This window comes from Pipra filicauda, unplaced genomic scaffold (genome assembly GCF_003945595.2).
Source record: "Pipra filicauda isolate LSUMZ 115617 unplaced genomic scaffold, ASM394559v2 scaffold172_size1731463_pilon, whole genome shotgun sequence".
Taxonomy (NCBI): domain Eukaryota; kingdom Metazoa; phylum Chordata; class Aves; order Passeriformes; family Pipridae; genus Pipra; species Pipra filicauda.
The window spans coordinates 900,737-925,924 of record NW_024104240.1 but is presented as its reverse complement, the minus strand read 5'-3'; the positions used below and the strand labels follow the sequence as shown (position 1 = coordinate 925,924).

The 25,188-nt window shown below is 60.8% G+C and overlaps 1 protein-coding gene across 2 annotated transcripts in view; it reads right to left on the bottom strand.

Annotated features, from left to right (window-relative positions):
• The window catches only part of NAV1 (neuron navigator 1), a 62,400-nt gene that overhangs the window by 15,064 nt on the left and 22,148 nt on the right, over positions 1-25,188 (bottom strand). For both annotated transcript variants that reach the window (XM_027728845.2, XM_039379669.1), the window contains exons 4-7: positions 15,613-15,715; positions 11,608-11,973; positions 658-796; positions 156-453 (exon numbers count right to left, since the gene is read on the bottom strand). In XM_027728845.2, coding sequence (XP_027584646.2) covers positions 156-453; positions 658-796; positions 11,608-11,973; positions 15,613-15,715 — 906 coding nt within the window. The remainder of the gene's footprint in view (positions 1-155; positions 454-657; positions 797-11,607; positions 11,974-15,612; positions 15,716-25,188) is intronic.

Here is a 25,188-nt window from a genome sequence, read left to right as displayed (position 1 = left end):
CACAGCCCTGTACCCCCCTCCAGCCACAGCCAGCTCCTGGGACTGAGTACAGCCACAGGGCATCCCATGGCTGATGTGCTCTGGAAGGTGCATAAAGACATCACCTAACCCTCTCCCTGTTGGAGAAGATGGACCCTGCCCAAACTGGGTCTCACCTGCCACTTTGAGGGTGCTCTGGGCTGTATGAGTGATGGGGGAGGTCACAGCCACTGGAGGGGTCTTGCCCTTCTTGAGGGAGCCCGGGGTGCCCAGACTGACAGGCTTCTTCAGCTCACCGCCCTTGGGCCCCTCCTCACCGCCATCCGAGGGCTCCCGCCGCCACTTGGAGGAGCCATGCTCCATCTTGAGGCTACTGCTGTCGTAGTCCAGCTTCTTGGGCGCCTTCTCCTCACCCTCACCGTACCAGCTCAGCCCACTCTCCACCAGCGAGCGCTTCTCCGAGTCTGTGCGCAGCTGTGGGCAGAGCAGAGTCAGGGGTGCTCCTGGCACCCACCCCAAACCCATCCCCAGAAAGCCAGCTGAGAGAAGGATGCACCAGACACCCTGTGCCATGCCTGTTTTCCAAAACTGGCATACTCCATCCCCTCTTTCCTGCCGAGGCAGTGGCACCAGGTCGGAACCAGTGCCGGGAATGGTCTGGGTGCTGCTGGCACCTACCGCTATGGCCGAGTTCCTGCGTGAGGTGGTGGGGGTGGAGGGCAGGGAGTTGAGTGAGGAGCTGGCGTTGAACTCCTCTGAGCTGAGGTTGTCAGAGGCATCGCTGAGGCCGCTACTGATGGAGCTGCTCTCATCCCAGCTGCAAGGGACAGACAGCATCAGATCCCTGCCCAGCCCAGTGGGTCCCACCACCTCCAGGAGCCTCCCTGCTCCAGGAGCTGCTGGGGCAAAAACCAGCTTCTGGTAGTGCCCATGGCAGGAGCAAGGTAGGAAAGGGCCACAGCTGTCTCCAGTCAGCCCGGGATGGGGTCAGTGTACCACTGGCACACAAGGCCCAGTGACCCTACATCTCCCCATTAGGGCCCTGTGGGGGCTTTGGGGGGGATAGAGGGTACCTGCGCAGGGCAGGCAAGTCAGCACCCACACCACAGGGCTGGCAGCACCACAGCTGGCACCAAACCCCAGCGACGCGCCCCACCAAGAGGGCTGGGATTGTCGGAAAGGGTAGGACCACTGGAATAAACAAACCAGCCGTCCCAAAGCATCCACCCTTCCTTGGGTGGCCCCCACCCACTCCACCCACCTCCCCCTCTCCAGCGCCCAGCAGCCACAGGCAGCAGGTCTGGGCACCGCTGCTATGTCGAGGCGGCTGCTCCGTGCTGGGGCTCAGCTGAGCATGCACGACCCCATCTGCAGGGCCGTCAGTCAGCGCCGTGCTGGGGCAGCAGCTGCCCAGGCGCCCCACGGGCCCAGCCGGCTCCACAGCGCAGGGCTGTGCCCACAGCGATCCGGCACAGACGGGCACGGTGCACCTTCCAGCAGGATGAGCATGGCCCCTTTCAGGTCAGCAGCTGAGTAGGTCAGCAAGGCCCTGCAGCCTCCAAGGGGCTGGGGGAGGCTGGGGGACACAACAATGGAAACAGGTTGCCCAGAGAAGATGTGGCTGCCCCACCCCCAGAATTGTTCAAGGCCACACTGGACAAGGTTTGGAGCAACCTGGTCTAGGGGAAGGTGTCCCTGCCCCATGGCAAGGAGTAGAACAAGATCAGCTTTAAGGTCCCTTCCAACCCAAACCATGCCACGATTCTGTAACAAGCTGCAGTGCAGGAGCAGAGCTGGGGGGTTGCAGCCAGCCCCAGTCCCTACTGGAGATGCCTGTTTCTCTACGCTGGGGCCAGAGAGGTGCAGGAGAAGCCCAGTGAACACCAGAGCCCCAGCAACTGGTAAAGCCATTTCATGTCATTCAAGTGACACTCTGACTCTGGGGACAGGGCAGCATAGCCACGCAGAGGAGAGGGCACCTGTGCCAACTGCAGTGCCAGAGCACAAGCAACAGTCATCACCATCCCCTCCAGGGTGCCCCAAAGCCCAAGATGGAGCAACACAGGCAGCTCCAGCACCCTATGACCAGCACTGTGTGTCCTGCTCTTTCCGTCAGGAAAGAGTTCATCAGAGACCGGTCAGAGCCAGGATGGACACAGCTCCCTACATCCCCACATCAACTTCTTGGATAGAACCCACAGGTGCTGCTGCCCAGGAAGGGATTTCACTAGGACCATGAGCCTGGGATGTACTGCAGAGCCGCTCAGCTCCAAGCATCTCTCACCAACAGCCCTGTGCTGGGGGTGATTTCCCACCGGGACAGAAATTCCCACCCCAGAGCCCACAGCAAAGCTCCTCTCCCAGCAGGCAGTGCTGGGAGTGAGGCCAGGCTTCAGGAGAGCCACATCCTGCAAGGACATGGCTGGGGCTACACGGAGCGTTGGGTGTCTCAGCTTGGCCTCTGGGACCTGGCAGAGAAACCCCAAATATTCTTCCAGCCACATATGGCATACCTTGCTGCCCTGGCCCCAGGCACCCAGAGAGCAACAGGGAAAGGGGCACAGGGTCAGGGGCTGAGCTGGGGCAGGAGGTGACCCCAGATCCTCCTTGGCAACCCAGTGCCAAGGAAGGACAACATGGAAGGTCACAGGTGACATCCCAAAAACACTCAAAGCCTGGGGTGAGGCCAGGGAGCCAGCTGCGCTCTGTGGGAGTGACTCTGACTCTCTCATGAGACACATGGCTGGCACATTGAGGGATCCCCCAAACTGGCACGTGTATGTCACAGGCAGCACAGCAGTAAAAGCCTCAACCACAGCACCACTGGTTCCTCGGCGAGCCCGAACTCCTGGAGCAAAGCCGAGTCTTGGCACCTCGAGTGCCCCCCTGAACCCCCAAACGGGGGGCAGCCATGTCGCACCCCCTGCTTTGTGCTCCATCCTCTCCATCTTACCCAGAGCCATTCCGAGTTCCCGCAGCCGGCCCCGCACCGAACCCACTCGCAGGCAGCCCCGCTACAGCTCCCGGAGACGCGGATGCTCAAGGGCAACGTGTCCGTCCTGCCGCGCTCGGCGGCGCTGGCGGGTGGGCGGGACCCATCGGGGGCAGGATGGGATCCACCGGGGACAGGATGGCCCCGGCACGGCCCCGGGGATGCAGATCCCGGCCCCATCCCCGGCCTGGAGAGGCGGCTGCACCGGCAGGGAGGGGGGGATGGACCTGCCCCACGGCGCGGTGCGCGGGGATGCTCCGCCGCGCTCCACCCCGGCCGCGCCCCGGCTCGGAGCGCCCCGCTCGGCAGCCCCGGGGTCAGCGCGGCCAGGGGCACCGGAGTCGCGGGAGCCCTACGGGGGCTCGGCCCAGCCGCGCTGCAGGTGCGGGGCGGGGGCCGGGGCGGAGGACTGGGGTGCCCAGGGGAGCCCCCCCGATGGCCCCGATGTCGCGGTCCCGGGCGCGGCCGCGCTGCCCCGACCCCCCTTTCTCCCCCCCTCGCAGCGCGGCCGAGACAAAGCACCGCCCGCGGAGCGGCCCCGGGGCGCGGGGCTTTGTCTGCCGGGGCCGCGCTCCGGCCGCGCCCCCGCCCGCCCGGTGCGGTGCGGTGCCCGTCCCCGTGCCCGCGCGGTACCTGCTGGCGAGGCGCGGGGCGCGGCGCGGCCTCCCCGCCCGCAGCATCGTGCTGCCCGCGGTGCGGTGCGGCGCGGCCCCGCCGGGCGGGCGAGAGGGGCGGGGGGCGGCGGGACCGCCCCGCTGCCCGCGCCTTAAAGCGGCAGCGGCACCGGGGCCCCCTCCGCCGTCCCCCAGCCCCGCCTCGACCCCGCCGGGACCGGCCCGGGGTCCCGGCTCTCAGCCCCGCCCGCCCCAGCCTCCTGCCCCGCGGCCGTGTCTGCACATCCTGCCCCCCAGCCCGGTCCCCGGTGGCCCCCAACCTCAGCCCAGCATCTCCCCAGCTGCCCCCGGAGCCCTCAGGCCATCACTCACACACCCAAAGGCAGCACCAGTGCCCCCCAGTCCAGCCCGCAATGTGACACCAAGGCCATCCCTCGGACTGGTCCCAGTGCCCCCCCAAGCCGCCCTGTTCTCCTTCCCCAAAGGAACCACCTCCCACTGTGGGTCCCACTGTGGGGTGCTGGGACAGCTGCTCCCAGCAATTCCAGTGCACACCCCCAGTAAGGACACCCACGCCCACCCTGCTCTGCCCTTCATCAACCAAAATCCCTATTTTTGTCCTTTTTCTCTCTCTCACATCAGAGCAGGAACCACGCTGCAGGGCAGGGTCCTCACCAGGATGGTGACAACTGGGACACCTTCACCAGCCCGGCCATAGTGGGCAGAGAGAGTTAACTGCAGCCTTGGCAAGACAGACCCAGTCCCTGCAGGCTGGGAAATAAGTAATTCCTTCCTTGAAGAAACGGCAACGCCTCTTGGCTCCTTCCTCGCTGCCCTATCACTCGCTGCACAGTGCTTGCCCCAGCATGGCGTGGCACTGCACGGCACAGCTGGCCAGCGGTACCCAACCATCCCTGTCCCTACTGATCAGCTCCTGCTCGCACCCACCAACCCCTGGCCAGAGCTCATGGTGAGGTCCCCAATACCTCCTGCAGGCAGCCAGCCCTGCAGTGGGGTGTCAGCTCCACAGCCATGTGTGCCAACGGGGCAGCACAGCCCACCCAGCACTGCATCCCCATGGTCCCTCCAGCCTGGCACGATGCCAGACACCGTCCTTTCCCTCCTCTTCTGCTGGCCAGCTGCCTCAGCCCTGCCACGGCCAGCTTGGGCAGTGTCAGAGGAGCTTCAGCTGGGCCCAAATCTGGGCTAGGGACATCCAGGGTGGCAAGGGGAGACAGCCTCGCATAGCCCAGCACAGTCCAGCACAATGGCCCCCGGGACAGGCAGCTTTGACCCTGCCAGAGCCACGGGTCCACTGTGAGATGACAGCAGAGAATTGCTGCTGATCACAGCAGCCCCACTGGCACCAACACTGGCACTGACCCCATGCAGAGGAGCATCCCCAGCCCATTTCTCAGTAGAGGTTGCTGTTGTGGCCCAAGGTTCAAACTCTCCCCGTTTCACCTGTCTCACACTGGCAGAGACACCTGCCCGTGCACCAGATAGACCCGCTGGAACCAGTGGGGGCTCCTGACACCCGTGTCCATGCCAGGTTGGTCCTGCTGGATCCCAACTGCCTGCCTGAAGCCCACCCTGGATGAAAGCGAGTCCCTCCTGGTCTGCCCTGGCCCTTTCCTCCTGTCACAGGGGAGGAAGTGCAGGGCCTGCACCAGGGGGTCCCACACCCCACATCGGCAGCTCACTGACACCAAGGGGGCTCTGTGGCACCAGTGCCCCCAGCCCCAGCCTTATGCTGTGGCTTGAGGCAGGAGCAGTGAGGAAAGCACAGGCACAGCCGGGACTCTTCCCACCCTCCCCCTCTCCTCCACTTAATGGGGCAGAAAAACCAATTAGCTGCATAAATCCCTCTGGGAGGGTTGGGGGCTCCCCATGGGCACAGGCAAGGGGGGCTCTGCTTCCCCCTCACATCCACATCAGAAACCACCTCAGGGCATCACAACACTCATCACTTCCTCCCTGACTCCCTTAGGATCCCCACAGCCCCCTAAACCCCTCCGTACCCTCCAGGACCCTCCCAGACCCCCAGGTACCCTCCCATATAGTGCCAGCCCCTGCAGAGAGCCAGGCTACCCTGACCCTGGGTGTTTTCTGATTGGATTTTGGGTACTGGCATCTGGCACCTTTCACTGAAGCCATGCTCAAAGGAACAAGGGGCTGCAGGGACCTGCCAGATGTGGAAACTGAGGTAGGGAAGGGGGATCTGACTTGCCTGAGCTCACCCAGCAGAAGAGGATCAGCACATCACATCCTGCAGTTGATCCAGCACCTCGTTCTCCAGGCAGCACAGCATCTGGTCCCTGGCCCCCCAGGGCCCTGAGGAGTCCTGGGCACTCCCCCCAGGGGAATCCTGAGTGTGCGTGGTCCCTGCACAGGGGGACCGCAGCCAGGCTGTGCCTCCATCCCAGCTCTGCACCACCAACCACAGTAATAGCGGGTTCTGATTTCCCCGTGGCAGCGAGGCTGAGGCCATGGGGGGTCAGCCAGCACTCCCTGCCTGTTGCAGTGACACTAGCCACAGGCCCCAACCACTCTCCTGGCCGCCATGTCAGTGCAGCTGCGAGCTCAGCTGGCCCCACTGTGAGGGACAATGAGGGGTCACCCCTGTAACCCACCCAAGTGGTGGAAACCCCAGAGGAAGCGTGTCCCGGTGTGGGGATCTCCACTGGCAGTTATGGTGACACACAAAGCCTCGGTCAGGGCCACCGTGGCACGTGGGGGCTGCAGCAGCTGCGTGTGGTGCTCGGAGAGCCCCAGGGAAGTGCCGGGGTGGGGAGCAGTGTGACTCAGCCCGCTTGCGAAATTCCTATTTTTCCCTGTTGTCTGGACAAGCTGGTGACCTCGGACACCTCAGCTCACAGCAGCAAGACCCCTCCACAGGCAGTAGGGTGGCACGTGGCATGTGGCAAAGCCAGGTCTTGAGGTCCCCAGGCAGCAAGCAGACAGGCAGGTGGGTTTGGGGGGCAGATTCCCCCTAGCAGCTCTCCCCAGGGCAGGTGGGTGTGCGAGGTCAAGCCCCGGGCTCAGCACCTCGGTGTCTGCATCCAGCCCCACCAACTAGTCACAGGAGCCAGCAGCTTCCCACATACTGGGCGTGTGCTGACCCCCAGGTGCCCTGAATTCCCGAGTCCCACAAGCCCAGAATCCCTTTCCCAAAACATGCCTCGTGCAGCCGCTGCCACAGACCCAAGGGGTCAGGGTTTAGCACTGGAGACCTGGATCCAAACCCCAGGGTACAGAGCTGCTGAAGAGCAGGGCAGAGGAAGGCACTGGAATGGTGGCGGTGCCCAGCGGGGTCCTGGGGCCCCCTTCTGGGAACATCCCCCATCCCCAGATGGGAGGAACCCGCCAAGCCTGGCACACGGCACAGCCCAGCAAATATTTATCCAACATCCCTCCCCAGCTGGCCAGGCCGGGGCCCCACACACACGCCAGGCCACGTGCAGGGCCACAGACGTGCCCCATGGGATGTCCCCGACGAGAAATGACTTCACAGGCTCGCTGGGACAGGGCGAGGGGTCATCCCAGACCGGCCAAAGCTGAGTGAGGGGCGTTTAAGGGAAGGGAACAGGCACCAGCGCCAATCCTGCTTGGAGCAGGAGAGGAGGGCGGCCACTCCCCCGCTGCTCTTGGGGAGCCAAGCCAAACATCTGCTCCCGCCTCCGGGCTGCGCCAAGCCCGAGGAGCTGTGAGGAAGCCAGAGTCAGGCCAGCCCGAGCACGGCGGGTGTCAGCTCCAGAGCATCCCTCCAAGGAGGATGCTGCTGGCAGCCCCCAGCCCTGCTGGAGGGGACCACGGGCCCTGCAGCACCCGGCTGCCAGCAGCACCACCACGGTGGCTTTGGACAGTGCCATGAGGTGTGCCATGAGCTGGACATACATGCCCCACAGTCCCAATGCCAAAAGCTGCTGCCTCAGCTCCATGTCATGCCCACGAGCAGAGTCAGGGCAGTACCTGGCTAACCAGTTGCTGCCATAGCTGTGGTGGGATCCACCTCTAACAAGGTCAAAAGGACATCCTCAAATCACACTGGTCCCAGGGTCACACAAAGACTCCCCCCTCAGGGCTCTGGAAGCCCCAGGGGACACGCACAGCCCCAGGGACTGGTTCTGGAGTGATGCCCCCACGCCGCAGCCCTGCAGTGCACAAAAGACCATCACTGCTCCCGCAGCCACCGCAACAGAAGGAGCTGACTCAGCAGCCAGCCCTGCTCACTCCCTCTGCACCCCACGAGCTCCAACTGCAGCAAAGCCTCACAGCATCCCACTCACTCCCCACTGTGACCCAGGGAACACCTGGAGGTGCTGCTGCACCAGCACCCAGGACAGGTCAGGTCCTGAGCACACACAGCACAAGGAGAGACACACCAACGTGCAGCTGCTCTGTGGTGGCACTGCTCAGACATGCAGGGCATAGCCAGAGCAAAACCAGGGTAAACCTGGCTTGCACATCCCTGCTCCTGCTCCTCACCACTGCCCAGTTCATGTGCAGGTCTGCACGGAAAGGTGCCCATGCTGCGGTACTGTGGGCCCCACACTGTGGCCATGCAGACAGAGAGGTCCCTTGGGGACCTCCCAGTGGGGTGACATTGGTGGGGTGACCTCCAGTGTCCAAGAAACATCCTCAGCCTAGATGGGAAAGTGTCACTGGTGGCACCACACCCCTCCTGGAACAGGCATTGGGCAAGGAACAGCAAGCAGCCACTGAGTGGTGGCAAGTGGGAATCAGAGTTGACCAAGAAAGGGAGCAAGGATGTTTCACTGCTGGAGAAACAGCCCAGGGCTGGGTGCTGTCTCTGCCCATGCCCTGTCCAGGCCCCAAGGAGAGACAGGACAGGGCAGAAGAGCAGCATCATTCCTTCCATCCATTCTGACACCCCGAGGTGCATCCTGGTGGGCATTCCCTGTGCCAGGTCTCTGCCCTGCTGTAGAGCACAAGGAGGATATGGTGACACCAGGGACAAAAGAAGGGATGTGCTGCCAAACTGGGGGGGCAAAGCCAGAGCTTTCCACCCCCTGAAACTGGCTGCAGGTTGCCGCTGGAAGGAGTGTCAGGCTGATGGACACAGGTATGGCTGGATGAGGAGCCAGGATGCCAGCACATTTGGCTGACACAGGAATGATGCTGGGGTCTTGGATGTCCCCAGCCAATCCCTGCTCAAACCTGACTATCCCACCCCCTTTCTGAGCTGGGCCCCAGGTCCCCCACTGCTTCCTTGGCTGGGCTCACCCCAATCTCCACCCAGCTGAATCCACCCCAACACCCCACAGGCAGCGCCCCTGCCCCGGCGGTGCCTCACCTACCTCAGCCCTCGCTCCTTCCAGGCTGCTTCCCTGCCGAGCCATGGGGATGCTGTGTTGCATCCCACAGCCCCACATGTCTCCAACAGGGACGTGTCACCGTGTCCTCTGAGCCGTCTCTGACCTACTGCCCTACAAGCCCGGGCGAGCGCCGGCGCCGTGCAGGGGACGCTGCCCCGCGGCCCGGGCTGGGGGCTGACGGCCCCATCTGCAGCACGCGGCTCCCGCCCGGTGCATTAACGGCACCGGGAGATGGGGCCTGGGGCGGTGGTGGCTTTCTAGGTCAGAGCCAGTGAGGAAGCTGGATGAGGGGCTGTGCTGGGTGAGGGGCTGTGCTGGGTGAGGGGCCGTGCTGGATGAAGGAAGGACAGATAAGGGGCTGTGCTGGGTGAGGGGAGGATGGATGAGGGGATGCACTGTGTGAGGGGATGTGCTGGGTGAGGGGAGGATGGATGATAGGCTGTACTGGGTGAGGGGATGCGTTGGGTGAGGGGAGGATGGATGAGGAGCTGTACTGAGTGAGGGAATGCATTGGATGAGGGGAGGATGGATGAGGGCCTGCACTGGGTGAGGGGATGTACTGGCTGAGGAGATGCACTGAGTGAGGGGATGTGCTGGCTGAAGGGGGGGGATGGATGAGGGGCTGTGCAGGGTGAGTGCTCCTGGCCAGCAAGGCAGCTCTTTGTCCCACCTGGCTCTGGATAGGAGGGGATGCCCCTGCTCTCCTGCCCTGGCTCTGCACCCACTGCCCAGACACCTGGACAAGGCACTCTGGTGTTCCCTGGCACCCATGCCCTGGGGACAGAGGACCTGCCATGCTGCCCACTCTGAGGACCCCCCCCAAGTCCTGCTGTGGGGCCATAAGGGATGGAGGTATGACTAGGTCACTACCAGCCCTGCATGCCCACAACATCCCAGCAAAATAGCTCATGCCCAGGACATGTCCCTGCGGATTAGGGGGTCCTGTGCTACCACCCTGGGGAGGGGTACCCAGCACAGAGCAGCCAGCACAGAGCACCCAGTCTCTCTCTGGTACAGCACAGCAGGGAACTTGGGACATATCCAGAGCATCATGCTGGGGACTCTGTGCAGGAACAAGGACTGTGGCATGCAGCACCACTGACAGCCTCACCCACACCAGGGCACTGTGGTGCTGCCAGGGCCTCTCAGAGGCTCAGCCATGTAGGGCTCCATCCCCAGAGCTTGTCCCTTCCCAGAGGAGAAGTAAATCCTGCCTGGAGTAGCGCAGGGCTGAGCCACCGTGGGTCCCTCCCCCTGCCCACATTCCACCTGCTCAGGGGCTGATGGAGACAAAATGATGTTCTGGTCACCCCTCCCAGCAGTGCCTCTGAAGCCAAGGGCACCCCAAGGTCATCTGCCTGCATGAGCAGCACCAAGATGAGACAAGGGGGGAGATGGGGAGTGGTGGAGCCCCTCATCCCCACAGCCAGCCCTGACAAGAACCCAGCCCTCCAGGGCAGCCCAAATCCACCTCACTGCCCATCATACCCAGCGGACCAGTGGCCAGCAGCAAAAGGTGACATGTGCCATGTGCCATCTCTGGCAATGGGTTATGATCTCCAAAAGAGTCCATGTTGAGCCAGCACAAAGCTTCCCTGTTCACAAGCCCACGGCAGCCCCCAAGGTAACCCTACATGCCTATGGGAAGGGTCTGACTCCCGCGGTGCTACAGGCGCTCTCACCCCTGAGCTGGAGCATGGCAGGGGCAGAGGCCAGCAGAAACAGCGTGTCCCCTGCACAACTGCAACACGTGCCTCCGGGCCATATCTGGGGAGTGCTGACCCCAGGATGTGTGCAAAGCCAGGGGCTGTGATCTATTCTGCACCAAGCTGACGTGACTACAGGCACCCCAGGAGGGCCAGAGCAGCACTGTCAGGAGGCCAAATACCTCCTCCTGCTCTGGGACAGCTCAAATGCCTGAGTTATTTATCTCCTGTGCTGAAACAGGAAACCTCCAACATGCTCAAACCCTGGACCCTTGCCAGAGTCAGGGGAACCTCAACAGCACAGCAGGAGCTGGACACATCTGGAAAGAAAATGTGAGCTCTGGGTGTGCTGTGTTGTGCCCATCTGGCAGAAGATGCCCCAGGCCCCGTGGGTGGAGGGATGGAGGCTGACGAGGGTCCCAGAAGGAGGGGACCCTGCTCAGTGGCACACCCAGTGCCACCCATCAGCAGTGACACCTTGGTGCTCACTTCTCCCTGGGGTGCTGAGAACTGACCCAGCCTGTCCCACCACAGGCCACCAGCACTCCCAGCCACAGGGCATCCCCACAGTGCCAGGGTCGCAGGAAGCAGCTCTGACTCACTGGTGAGAGCATTTCTGAAAGCAGCAACATTCACCCCAGCAGGCCTTTGGCTCAAGGGTCCTGCAGCCACAGACCATGTGCTTTTCTCAGCCCCCTGCTCTGGTAACATCCAGATCAAGCCAGACACTTCTCATATGTCGGGAGATCAGCTCATCCCAGCTCAGAGGGGCATCAGCCCCAAGAAGTCCCAGTTGCCCCAGCAAGAGCAGCAGTGGCAGTGGGAAGACATCTCCTGGGATGTGGGGACACAATCCAGCCGGACTGGCTGTGTCTATGTGCTCCTCCACCCATCCCCACTGTGCCAGGTGTCTCCCACCACCTGGGAAACCTCCTAGAGAGCCCCAATCCAGGCACGACCCCAGCGCAGGCACTTACCCTGTGGTGATGTCGTCATCCTCCGTCAGCGTCTTCCCCATGAGGTCGCTGTCGCTCATGTACCCCGACTTCAGCTCCACATCGTCGGTGTCCAGCGCCTCGACCAGCTCCAGGCGGGAGATGTGGCTCAGCTTGCTGGGGCTGCGCATGGGCATGGTGTGCGAGTAGTGCGCCCGCTCCCCGTGCATGTACCAGCTGGGGGTGCCCTCGGAGCGGCACGTCCCCCCGACCGACGGCGCGTCCCCTGCCTGCAGGCGCGGGCTCGACTGCCCATAGCGCCAGGACAGCGGGGAGGAGCGGTTGGAGAGGCTGGAGACGCTCCGGGGGTTGGCTTCGTCGCTGTCGTAGCAGGTCATCTCCAGGGAGCTGCGAGGATGGGGCTGTTAGGGCGGGGCATGGGGGGAAATGGAGGTCTGTGCCCTGCCTCACCCCCCCCAAACTGGAGCTGCAAGTGCTCAGAAACCAAAACTGCCCACTTTGAGGCAGCCAGGCAAGGCCAGCAGTGTGGGCACAGGGACACTGGCCTGGGCTCCTTCATCTCAGCTGGTCCCCTCCTAGCCTGCCTGGTGCCAGCCCAGTGTCCCCCACTTCAAGACCCACTGGGACATCCACAGCACCAGTGTCTAGTGGTTCCCTTGTCTCCCCAGGGACAGTGGAGCAGGATATGAGGTGTGATGGGGGCTTTGTGCCTCCCTACAGCCCCAGTCACCCCACAAAGACAATGCTCCACCACAGCTCTGCCCACCCACTTCGGAGCAGGGCCAGGGGTGCCACCAGGGCTGGCAGCAAACACACCTGGGAGAGGGGTCAACACTATCCCAGAGACCAGCCCTGGCCCTGAACCCCAGCTGTGCTGAACCCCAATAATAGGACACCTTCAGTGGAAAGCCCAGACATGCTTCCCTGTGCCTGGGCTGCTCCTCCTCGGCCACTTCCCTCCCAGCACTTCAACATCTGCATCCAAATATCACTCCAGACCCACAGGACAGGACAAGCTGGGGTGGCAGCAGCGATCCCAGGGGGATGTGGCAGCGGGACATGCCAGGGAGCGGAGGCTGTGAGCAGAAGGTTGCTGAGGGACAAACCAGGGACCAGGTCCCTGCAGCAGCATTTCACACTGAACCTATGGAGAGTGAACCACCACATCTGGGCCGGAGGGGACTCCCCAAGACAGGACTGCCCAGCCCCAGGGGCTGCCCACAAGCGTAGTGCTCTTCAGCCATCCCAGAGCCCATGAGTGCTTCAGGAACAGGGAGTTTCATCACTCCCCACACCCTTCGGGATATATTTTGGGCAAACAGTGATGCTGAGACTAAATTTAGGCACCAAAAATGATTACTTCTTGGAGCAGCTTCTTGGGAACCCACAGCCCTCAAATTGGCTCCAAACACTACTATCAGCAAATTATTCCCTAGCTTGGATTAAACGTTCCTGCAGGAGCACCCAAAGCCAAACCCTGGCTGCAGCATTGAATCTAAAACAGGGAACTACAGAAAAAAATTAGGAAGTTTGTTAAAGTGGAACTAAAAGGGGCAGCTAAAAGGGGTCTGTTTTTGTTGGTAGCACAAAGGATGTGCTGCCGGCAGCTCAGAGCAGATGCCAACCACATCTCTGAGCAGGAGGAACAGAAGCCTCACCTCGAATCCTGGGTTCAGTTCTGGGCCACTCATGACAAGAAAGATATTGAGGGGCTGGAGTGTGTCCAGCAAAGGGCAACTGAGCTGGGGAAGGAGTGGAGCAGCAGGAGTAGCTGAGGGAGCTGGGGGGGCTCAGCTTGGAGAAAAGGAGGCTCAAGGGGGACCTTCTCGCTCTCTGCAACTCCCTGACATGAGGGTGGAGCCAGGTGAGGGTTGGGCTCTGCTCCCAGGGAACAAGGGACAGGATGAGAGGAAACAGCCTCAAGTTATGCCAGGGGAGGTTCAGGTTGGATACCAGGAAAATTTCTTCACAGAAAGGCTGGTCAGGCCCTGGCACAGGCTGCCCCAGGGCAGTGGTGGAGTCACCATTCCTGGAAGTGTTCAAAACACATGTGGATGTTGCACTTGGGGACATGGTTTAATGGCGAACATGGCAGTGCTGAGGGAACAGCTGGACTCGATGGTCTTAGAGGCCTTTTCCTACCTAAATGATCCTGTGATTCCATGATTCTCTAAGCCTCTGAGAAGCTCATACAGCCCTGCAGCTGGGTGCAAAGACTGCCAGGAACACAGTGACGTCTTTCAGGAATCAACTTGCATCCTAGCAAGGGAAGAGCAAAACCACTGGATGGAAGAACACAGTGAGGAGAACAAGAGAAATTTGAGGAATAGTTTGTGGAAGGAATAGAGAGCCCAAAGTGGCTACAGCACACTGGTGATGCAGGCACATCCAGAGGATGGCAGATGACATCTGTATTGGACAGACTTGTAGGAAGTGTTCTCAAGAGCAGAATGAGTGGGTATGTGTGTAATTACAACGTACCAGGGAAGAGCTGACACAGTTTTAGGAAAGGAAAGTCTGGCTCACAGCCACGGACAAGCTCCTGGAGGAATGCAGGGAGCTGCCGAGGCTGCTGTGGGCTACCGGAATAAAATAAAGCTTCCAAATAAATTCAGCCGCCATGGGATAAGAGGGAAGATCCTCACATATTTAAGTCCTGCTGAAAGGGACAGAGTGCAGGGGTAGGGATCCCTGGGCTATCCATACCCATTTTAGTCTGTGGCAGGGATGCAGCTGAGGCCTCCACCACGTGATGTATTCAGAGCTCATCAAGGAAAGGAAGTGAGAGTGAAGAGTCAAATCCCACCAGCAATGCTAATTTAATCACCCTTAATATCCTTGCCCTATTTCCCTAAGACCCGAGCTGATGAAGGATTTCCAAAGGAGCTGAGCGCTGGGGCGAGGAGGGGGGTGAAGTTTGAAACCAATGAAGGTGAACACGACGCAGGCCTGGCTCAGTGTGGGCAGTGCCAGGCTCTGACCCAGCTCCTGTGCCAAGCAAAGGGATGGCAGAGCTGTAATGGACAATCCCAGCAAATGGCCTGCTCGGGGAATATTGTTATGGCCCCATGCAAATACCACCACCCCAGTGCTCTGCTGCTCCTGGCTCAGAAAAGATCTGGGAAGTGCAGCAAGGATGAGCAAAGATCTAGAAATTTGGGGTGATGAAAAGGGAGATGAAGGGGCTCCTTCATCCTGGGCCAGGCTGTTTGAGGGGCAACACAGGAAGGTCTGTAATGGTGAGAGGGGGCTGAAGGGTGGGAGGAAGCTGCAGCTTTTTGTCCCTCCCAAGACAAAATTCAGGATCGAGGGAGACCACGAGGTGGCAACACACTCTAGGAGAAGGATGTTCCCACATCCTCACTTTCCCAACCGTCTGCCGCCCACACAGCCTCTGCAAATCCAGAGAGGAGCAGAAACCCTGCAGGGCTCAAGTGAGAGACCCGGGGGGACACAGGCAGTCCCAGGTGTGGTCAGAGAACCCTGAGCACACACACTGTGCTCTGGTTCCCCACACACCGCTCACCCTGTCCCCAGCACTGCCATCCCTGGCCCCAGTCTGGGCAGGGCACCCCAGGGTATCCCACCTCTGCTCCTGGGCTCTGGCTGAGGGTTCCTCCATCATCACCCTACACAGTGCAGAGAAACTGAGTCAGGGATGGGGATGGAGCCTCTGGTCCAAACCTGAGTGGGCACAGGGGATACCCTTACCTCTGGTGGTCCACTTGGGGTTACCCAACCACTGGGAACACATCTACCTCTCTCTGCCCTGTCAGCTCCGCTCGTTGCCACCACCCCCCAGTTCCCAATGTCCCAGAGCAGTGTCAGGGACAGGGCTCTGACACACCCCACGGATTTAGGGGCTTCTCTCCAAGTCTCCATGCACAGGGTCCTCAGGACACAGGGCACAGCTGATTCCCTCCCATCCACATGGCCCTCACCAGGAGCAGAACTGCTTCCCGGCTGCCCCGGGAAGGACACTGATTATAGGGAAGGGGTGGTGGGAGTCCAGTGTTGGAGCCTCACCTGTGAGACACCTGAGAGCCCCTCAAGCTGGACATGGTCTCCTCCAGGTTCTGCCGAAGGTCCAGCACATTCTGCACTGTCCTCTTCCTCTGGGACTCGGGGTCTGTGGACAGACAAGGTGATGGCTTTAAAGGGAAGGAGGGATGGATGGATGGATGGACAGATGGCTTTTGCCCATGGCCATGCCCATCGGCCCTGGCTCTGTCCACCAGGAGGGAACAGGGCAAGGCTGGCACCGGACTGGAGCTGCACCACCCCAAAAGGCTACTCCCAAGTGTGCAGCTGGGATGGGGATGTCCAGTCTGGAAAGGATAAGCTGGTGGAGACCAAGTGGAGCCACAGGACCCACAGAGGTGACAGGAGGCCAACTACAGTCAGATGAACCCTGAAGCACTGTGACCCTGCTCCATGGGGCCATGCAGGAGCAACAGTCTTGAAAGAAATGTCCCCAAAACTGCCCCTGTGTCACCCAGGTGATGGGGGTGCTCCAGCCTAGGGACATGGGTACAGCAGGACCAAGGGGAGTGGAGGACACAGGGCCTCACTCACAGAGGGGAGGCTGCTTCTGCAGGGGGCTGGGGCAGCCGATGCAACTGAGCCCCCCATGGGCACAGCCCAGGGCTGGGAACCCCCTAGCTCTGGCTGCCCTGGAGTTTCTCCAGGTGTGCAGACCCACAGCACAGGTGTGCACACATACACACAGGCATGTACCCCCCAAAATACACATGTGCACACGCACGTACCTGCACCACAACCACTTGTGCACACACGTGCAGATACACACAGGCACACCCACATACATGTGCGTACACACCTGCACACACAAGCGTGTGCACACCTCCCAGAGACACCTGCACAGGTGTGTGTGAACACAGACACCCACACAGAGGAGGGGGGTCACTCCAGGCACTGCCCTGGCAGTGGGCTCAGGGCCATGGCTCCAGTCCCACGCGCCCGCCCCACCCGCGTGCACCCTGGGTGCTAACAGCCATGCCACTGCGGCTTTGATCCCCAATTTCAGGCCTTTCAGCTGCAGCCTGCCATGGATCCGCAGTGACAGTGGGCGCCAGGGACACGGGATGTGGCTCCTCCTAATGTAACGTGGCAACCAGTGCTTCGGGATTTGCAACGGCACCGTATGAGCTGCAGCGACACAAGGACTGGGGACACTGCCGGCACACACCCCAGACACAGGGATACAGGGACAGGGAACACCACTGGCACACATCCTGGCTGCAGGGACACAGGGACAGGGGACACTGCTGGCACACATCCTGGCTGACAGGAACAGGGGACTCCGATGGCACACACCACAGCTGCAGGGACATAGGAACAGGGAACACCGATGGCACACATCCCAGCTGCAGGGACACGGGGACAGGGGACACCGATGGCACACCCCTTGGCCGCAGGGACACGGGGATGGGGGACACCACCGGCACACACCTCAGCTACAGGTACACAAGGACACCGGACACCATTGGCACACACCCCGGCTGCAGGGACACGGGGATGGGAGACACCGATGGCACACAGAGGAACACCCTGGCAGCTCCCCACAATGGCACAGCCACACAGTAGTGCTCAAGCAGGGCTCGTGCCCCTTGTCCTCATCACACACCAGCCATGCCACAGGCAGTGCCCATGGGTGATGCTGCCCCACCCCCGGGCTCGGTCACCCACTGGCCTGGGCAGGAGCACCTCGGACCAGTGAAGCAGCTCCAATATACGCATGAGCCTGGAAGGGTGTGACAAGCAGGAACAGCCCTGATGAGACGGGTTCAATCAAGCAGGTTAAAGCCAGTTGTGGAAGAGGTAAAAGGGCTGGTGAGCCCACAGGGCACCCAACGTGGCCAGCACACTCCATCACTTAAAGGACACCCAGCCCTGCACCCCAGTCCAGCTCCCAGAACCAGGCTCAGCAGGACACTAGTCATTATTAACCCATTACTAAATCTCCACTGTGGCCCGTGCACGTTGGAGGAGTTAATCAAAGGCACGGAGGCTCCAGCTGGTCCCCAGAGCCACAGGATGGGGATGCACAGGCAGTCTGGGCAGAATGATGGAGCTGAGGTGGATGCACACACAGAGCCAGGGCACAGGGGAGGCTCAATGGGCCCTCAGTGCTGGAGGCAGCACCCACCCCACTCTGCAGCTAAGGACAAGGGGACACTGTGCCACTCTGGTGGGGCAGGCAGAAAAGGTCATGTTGGCACCTCAAAGCTGTCAGACCCTGCCTGGGTTGCCTGGAAAGATGGATTTTCAGGCTTATAATGGCAGGGCAGGAGCCTGCATCCAAGTCCACAGCCGTCACACTGCAGTCTGTAGGGCAGTGGGAGATTTGGGAGGGGACACACATGTGAACCTCAAGGAAAAGCAATAAAAGAACCACCAGTGTCCCCAGGGAAGGACTCAGCACCCTTAGCTCCTTCCCCCTGGCCCCATTTGGTGGGTGCTGTCACCCAGCGCCCAGCTTCCCCGGCCCCATTTGGTGGGTGCTGTCACCCAGCGCCCAGCTTCCCCGGCCAGAGAAGGCAGCACGCACACCCCAGCAGAGTCGTGGCCCTGCGCGCCAGGGCAGGACAGACCGCGATGGGATGGAGAGCCACTGCTGTCCCCTGGCGCCAGCAGTGGCTCTCACCCCCTGCCAGCTCGACAGTGTGCTCCTCCCGGGCATGGCTCCCTCCCAAAAGCCCGACTGCCTCCCCCATGGCCACCCGCAGCCATTCCCCAGGCACCGAGCCAGCGCTGGGGCCTGGCGCTGCCTCCTCCCCGGGCGCCGCTGCCAGCGGCGCTGCTACAGACGTCCCCATCCAAGGAGCAGTGGGGCGAGCCCGCGCTGTGTCCCCAGCTGCCCCGACTGAGGGGCCAGCACAGGGGTGCCACCTCCTCTGCACCACTCTGCAGCTGGGGCGCTCACGGGGAGCAACAGCATCCCAGGGCTCAGGGACAGGTGTTTCAGGGCAGTGGCACTGACCTGCACCCCCAGCTTCACCCTATGACACCACTGGCCATCCATGCCTGGATGACACCACCCCAGTTTTTGGGTGACAGTCCAGGTCACTCTGGACTCCAGGAAAAGCAGCAGCTCTCATGCAGGAAAGGGCCAAACTGGGACTGGAGGAGCTGCTCACCCACCTCTGGCACACATCCCACTGCCAGCACTGAAGTGCCACTGTCTGTCCCCACAGTGCTGGCCAGGCAGTGACTCCAGGTCTCTGCAGCCTGTTCCCCAGGGACAGCAGGGGGCTGGGGGCTGGCTCAGGGCTGGCCAAGTCACCACATGCGGAAGCTGAGTCGAAACCCAAGCTGTTGGGAGAGGCTGGAGTGTGGGAACAGCAGGAGCACGCTGGATTCCTCCCTGCATCGATTTAGCAAGCTTGCATAGCCAGATGTTTCCAGCTGCTGAAACGTGGAGCAGCAGAGAAGGCTCAGCCTGTGCTGTGGTGGGGTCAGTTGGACACCCAGTCTCGGCCAGGCAGCTACGGCTGGGATGTGTCCCACAGCGTTCCCCCCTCCACCGGGGCTGCAGGCTCAGGGACTGGCGTCTCTCCCGCCCCAGCTCTGGCCCAGCCTGCAGATCCTCAGCAGCTCCCACTGCTCTCACAGGCTCTGTCCATCCTGCTGTTACAGAGAGAAGGGGGTGCTGACTCTGGCCCTGTGCCTCATTCCAACCATGCAGAGGGCACCCTGAGATGCAGCCACTGTCCCCGAGCCCCGCACTGGGGCCACCAAGCCCCACTGCCCAAGTCTGCCCCCGTGCCAGGCTGGGTCTCCCTTGCCCATGCCCTCTGCTGTCCTTGGGCAGCTCTCCCGGACCCCTCAGCCTCCCCAGCTGCTCCTTTCTCAACAGAGCTCTCTCAGCACTCTCTTAAACATCAGCAAACATGATACGGTTCCACTTGGAACATGGGGAAACTGAGGCAGGAAGGCCCAGCACACCCCCGTCCACCCCAGTGCCTGCAGCACTCCCTGGCACGGCCTTCAGCACAAACCACCACGTTACACACACTCAATGTACGTCAGTGCCCCAACCCACGTGCTGCCCATCACCCCCATCTCCTGCCCAGCACAGCTGGGGCAGCAGCAGGTACCACTGCCAGCAGAAGGAACATCTGCAAGGTGGGATGCAGTGCTGGAGGCAGCCAAGGAGGAAGAAGAAGAGGAGAGGGAGGAAGGAGAGAGCTGTGCTGCGAAGGGCTGGCTCAGGGCACGGCGCTATGTGCTGTGGGTCTGACTGTGACAGGTAGCACAGAACCATGGCTGGATAAGGTCGGGGAGCCCCAGGTTGTACTCATGTCCAGCCCTTCCCACCACCCCCAGAGGGAGTGGCAGCAGCTCCTCTCTCCTCATCTTGGGGCACAGCCATGTCCTGCAGACGGGCTCTGCCGACGTGGCCAAGTACACCAAGGAATGAGGAAATCATCAACTCCAAACGGCTCTGACAGCTCATTTCAAAGGAGCATGTGGCCACCAGCTCCCACTGGGGCTAGGCAGGGCTGCGTCCGTAGCACACGTGTGGCCCATGTGCCTTGGCACAGGAACCCGCGCGTGTGTGTGTTTGCATCATGCATATGTTCATCTGTGGGCCACATGGCAGCAGAAGCCCACAGAAAAGTGTGTGGGTGTGGGGGTGTGAGGGTGTGCAGGTGTGTCACCTACGCCTGTGCCCATGTATGCAGGCAGGGGGACAGCAGGACGTGACACCAAACTGGCACAAGGGTGCCAGGTTTGCACAGATGCACTGTCTGCGCCTGTGTTCACACACTCAGCGTGAGTGTGGCACTCACATGTGTTTTCTTTCCCCCCACAACCCAACTGGTCTCATTTCAGAAGATCCAACTGAGAAAGGACTCCTGTTGACCCAGCAAAGACTTCAGCAGCAAGCAGGAACTCACTGGGAAAGGCCTTACGGTGTTCCTGAGTCATTCTGGTGGGCCCCTATTCCACAGTAGCTGCAACGAATTTCCCCAGGCCCAGAAACATTTTTAACTGGTTGCTCAATTCCTTCCAGCGCATTGAAAAATCCACTCATAAACTCTGCAATAAAACCCATTCTCGCAGGGCCACGAGCCTCCTCCAGCCCAGCCGCGCTCCCCGGCTCCAGGAACCCTCGTGCAGACACACGCTGCTCCCTCCATCTGCCCCAGCCCAGGCTCCCGGCCCCATTTATGAATGAATCAGCCCAGACAGCATTTTGCTGTTTCAGAAGATGTCCCAGGGCACTCAGGCTGGCAGAGCACATCTTCCACCCTCACTCACCCTGGGTGTGCATCTCCCCCTTTCCTGCAAACCTGCTGCCCCACCCAGAAGGCAGACAGTTCATTAGCACTCCTGGTTTAATTGCTTTCATTGGTGTGAGCCCAGGGCTGGCTGCCAGCCCCGCATCCCCCGCAGCAGTGCCAGAAGAGGGTCCTGCTCCCTGAGGGGCAGGGACAGGGCTGGAAGCCCTGTGCCATCCAGCACTCTGGTAACAGGGTACTGAGGTACCCAGACAGCTGATTGGTGCCTCTGAACCACCCTGGGCAGGGTGGGGACCGATGGGGAAAAGCATGGACACCATTCCCTGGATGAAGGCAGCAGTCCCCAGCCTGGAGGAGCCAGAGATGCTGTTACCTGGGGACATGGAGGAACAGCCTTCTGCCATCGGGGAGGGGGGACATGCAGAGGATGCTGCAGGTACCTGAGGTCCCCATCCATGACTCCACCAGGGCAGGCCAAGCTCTGCACATGGTGCTGCCCACACGTAGCCTTGCGAGGCTGAGGGAGATTTTACACAGCCCAGGATATCCTGTGCTTGCCCTTGGTCAAGGGAGGAGAGGCCAGGCAGCAACCACTGGAGGAGGCAAGGGGGTTACAGTGCTGTGGGGACAGCGTGTGCCCCACAGGACCTGAGTCCCCCAGGGAGCCCCTTCAAGAACACAGCCAGAGGAACGGTGACAGGACCCCACTTTGGCACGGCCACCCCACGTGTCACACCTCATTGGATGGACCTTTCTGCAAAACAAAATCTCTACCGGAGGCTCGGGGGTGGCTGCAGCAGGTGAGGAAGCCAATTCCCCTGCCTGCACTCGCCGTCCCCATCACCAAGCCATTCCCATCACTGCAGTCATCATCACTGCCACCATCCCCATCCCCACACAATCCCCATCACTGCAGTCATCATCACAGCCACCATCCCCCCCCATCCCCATCACTGCCACCTTCCCCGTCACCACACCATCTCCATCGCCACACCATCCCCACCACCACCACCATCCCCACCACTGCCACCAGTGCAGGCTGGGGCAGCCCCACGCTGTGGGAGGGAGCCACTATCTCCCCGCTGGCAGGTGAGAGCAGACAATAAGCAGCAGTGCAGCAGTGACAGGCCGGGACTTCGGCCGAATCAGCACTTCGGGGGCAATCGCGGCTGCTAAGCCTTGTGAATTGCTGCTCGTAACGAGGGCAGGGCTGGAAGACCTGGAGTCTGGACCCTGTCTGGCTCCAGTGAGCCAAGCTTTTAAAAGGGATTCAGACTTTCTCAGGCTAGAGCAGCCATAAATCTACTTAATTGGGTCTCTCCCATACACAAGTTTCCAAGTGAACCCGCTGGAGGATCCAGGCCGGGCCTCCAGCCCATTTGCGGGTTATTCTTTCAATGGATGCTGCACTTGGCCCCAAACCACCCCACCTGCACGTCCAAACCACAGTTCCTTTTCCAGCTCCAAAGCCTCTAGTTGCTCTGTGTCTTTGCATCCCACCTCCGTGCTGCCCTCTGTTCCCCTGCACTGATGAGCCAGAGGAGTCCAAAATCCCCTGTGTTGAGACAGACCCTGCTCCTGCACCTGGCACTGCACATCCCAGTGCCACAGCTGCCTCCAAAGCAACGTTGAAGGAGCTGGGAGCATCCCAATACCCCCCTTCCCAGCACTGTGGGTCTTTAAAATAACCCGTGGAAGTGCCCGTGCAGCTTGAGAAGGAGAGGGATGGCAGGTGGACTGGATTCATGCTCCGAGGGGTGCCACGAGCCTCTGGACACCAGCACACACAGCAGCACACACGGTGACATTAACTCCCTGCTGACAGCCCCATGGCCTCGGGCACATGGAGACAGCGTCAGTCACCAGCGGTCACTGCACCTGGGGTCTGTGCTAAGCTGACAGAGCAGGGTCAGACGGGTCAGGCAGCGCTCTGTGCCTCAGTTTCCCCCAAGAGCTTCCTGTCCTCCCCAGGGTTCTGCATTATCAGGGTGTGCCAGCACCATGCTGACCCCCAACATGGCACAGTTGTGTCCAGCCTGGGGGATTCAGCACCTTAAATGCTCCACATACGACACCTTTCCCACAGCCACCAGCAGACGTTCAGGGCAATGCTGCAGACCCTGTACAAAACAAAAAAAAGCCAGAGAGTGGGGGAGAGAGGAAAAAAAGAAACCAAACCCCCAGGGTGAGGCAGAAGGCACAGTCAGGCCCCGGCACAGGGGCCCCAGAACAGCCGGCGGCAGCGGGTTCACGCTCCCCACACATCACCAGACGCAGGTTGGACATTGTGGAAATTCAAAATTCCAGATGGCTCTTTTTGGGTGGTTGTTTTATTTTTTTTTTTTGCCTTGCCTCATTTCCAAGGCAACAAGACTCCCTGTCATCTGCCAGTTGCCATAGAGATTTCACCTGATTCTGCTTCAGCAGAAGAGAAAGCCGGGCTCCTCTCTGCTGCCGAGGAGCCACGAGCCGCGACCGCCTTCAAACTTACTGGGAAAAGCGGAGCTAAATGGGGCTTTATGTGAAGGAGGCAATGGGCTGATTCAGAGGATCAAAGGAAGGAACTGCGGGTTTCTATAGCACAAATCATCCCTTCACTTAACTGCTTCAGTGCCCTCCAGATGTGCCCTACATCTGGGGACGTCGCCAGCTCCCACTCCAAGCTTTGCCTGGTGGAGGAGGGGAATGTGGGAGCAGGGGGAATCCTGCACCCACTGCTGACGGCATCTGAAGGACCAAGCTGACTGCCCCGTAGAGAAGGGAGGGCACAAGGCCTGTGCTGGTCACAGCCATGTCCTTCCCCCATAACAACCCTCCCTCGCTGTGCACAGCCCTTCTCCAAAGTCCCCACGGCCTAGAGAGACAAGGGGAGGATGGGGCAAATGCAGGAGCAGCCAGGGAGGAGAAGACCCTTGAACAAGGGTGGAGATGCCCATGGGCTGTGCTCAGCTCAGCTTGGCTGCCATGGACACAGGGGTCAAGCACCGCAGGCCCCCAGGGGAGCCACAGGCAGCTGTCCACAGTGCTCATTCCACATTGGCACTGGTGACATCTCAACAGCTGCATCACTGCTGGGGATCATCCACGGAGAGGGTGTGGATGTGTCCATGCCCCAAGCCCCAGTGTCGTTCCTCCCAGACCCATTTTCACCCCAGGCCCCACAGCAGCTTCACAACAGCCTGTCCCCACCCCAGCACAACCAGGCAGATCAGGACCAGGCACATCACTGGCACTCTGTCCTGTACCACTGCACCTCCAGCCATGCACACCCATCCCCTTCCTTCTCCAATTGGTCTGGGAATAAAAACTCTGGTGAAAACCCAGGGCCGTGGGGATTCACAGGCTTTCCTTTGAGCAGGGCAACACCCAAGCCCAGGTATGGAGAGACATGGTTCAAGGTCCCAACCTGTGACAGCAGCCCTTGGACTCGCAGTCAGACGCCCCAAATCAGCAGATCTGATGCCCCCCTGCCTGGGGTTCCCTGTTGCTGAGGACATGGGAGAAGGTCCCAGGTGCTGGCAGGGTGCTCACAGGTGGCAGTCACCTCCGGGTACAAAAGGCCAAGGTCCCCACACCCACCCACCCCTGCCCACTGCTCCCTGCTGGGCACCCAGGCCTGGCTGAAAGGGCGTTTATCAGACCTCAGAGCCTGTCCCCACCCCAGCCCATGTCCCTGCACCAGGGCCGGCGGGGAAGGGCCCAGCCGGGCAGCTCTTGGCTTCAGTTGGCTCCGTTTTGCAGGAGAACAGTCATTAGCGGAGCCAAACTCCCCATTCCCAGCCAGAATACGGCCATGCTTGGGGAAGCTTTATATTCATGGAGACAAACAACTCACATTTGCTTTTTAACTGTTGGAATTGCACCCACTGGGACGGCGCAAACAGGGAGCCTTTTGTCCCCCTCGCCTTGTGACTGCAAGCTTTGTGCAGAGCAATGCGTTGCAAACACAATTCTCCCTGGCCTCAGCTGGGCTCTGGTAGACACTTGGTCTGTCTGTCCATCACCAGATCAGCCAAAGAGTCCTCATGTGTCTCCAGCAGGAATGCAAAATGTCTTCCCCGGCTTCCCTGCCAGCTGCAGCCTGTGGAGCTGCTCTGCACTGAGCAATCAGAGCCACCCAAACGGACCCAAAATGCAGCTGGCGCTGGGGGCTCTTCACCTCCCAAGTACCAGGGGTGGTTATGTGGAAGGGCAGGAGGTTACAGGTGGCAGAGCTGCTCCCTGGGGTTACAGCTCGCCTGGGAGCAAGGAAGAGCAGCTCCAAGCATGGAAAATCCCAGCATGGCATGGGCACAAAGAGTAGCTCATCATGAGCCTCCAGGGAAGTTTGCCC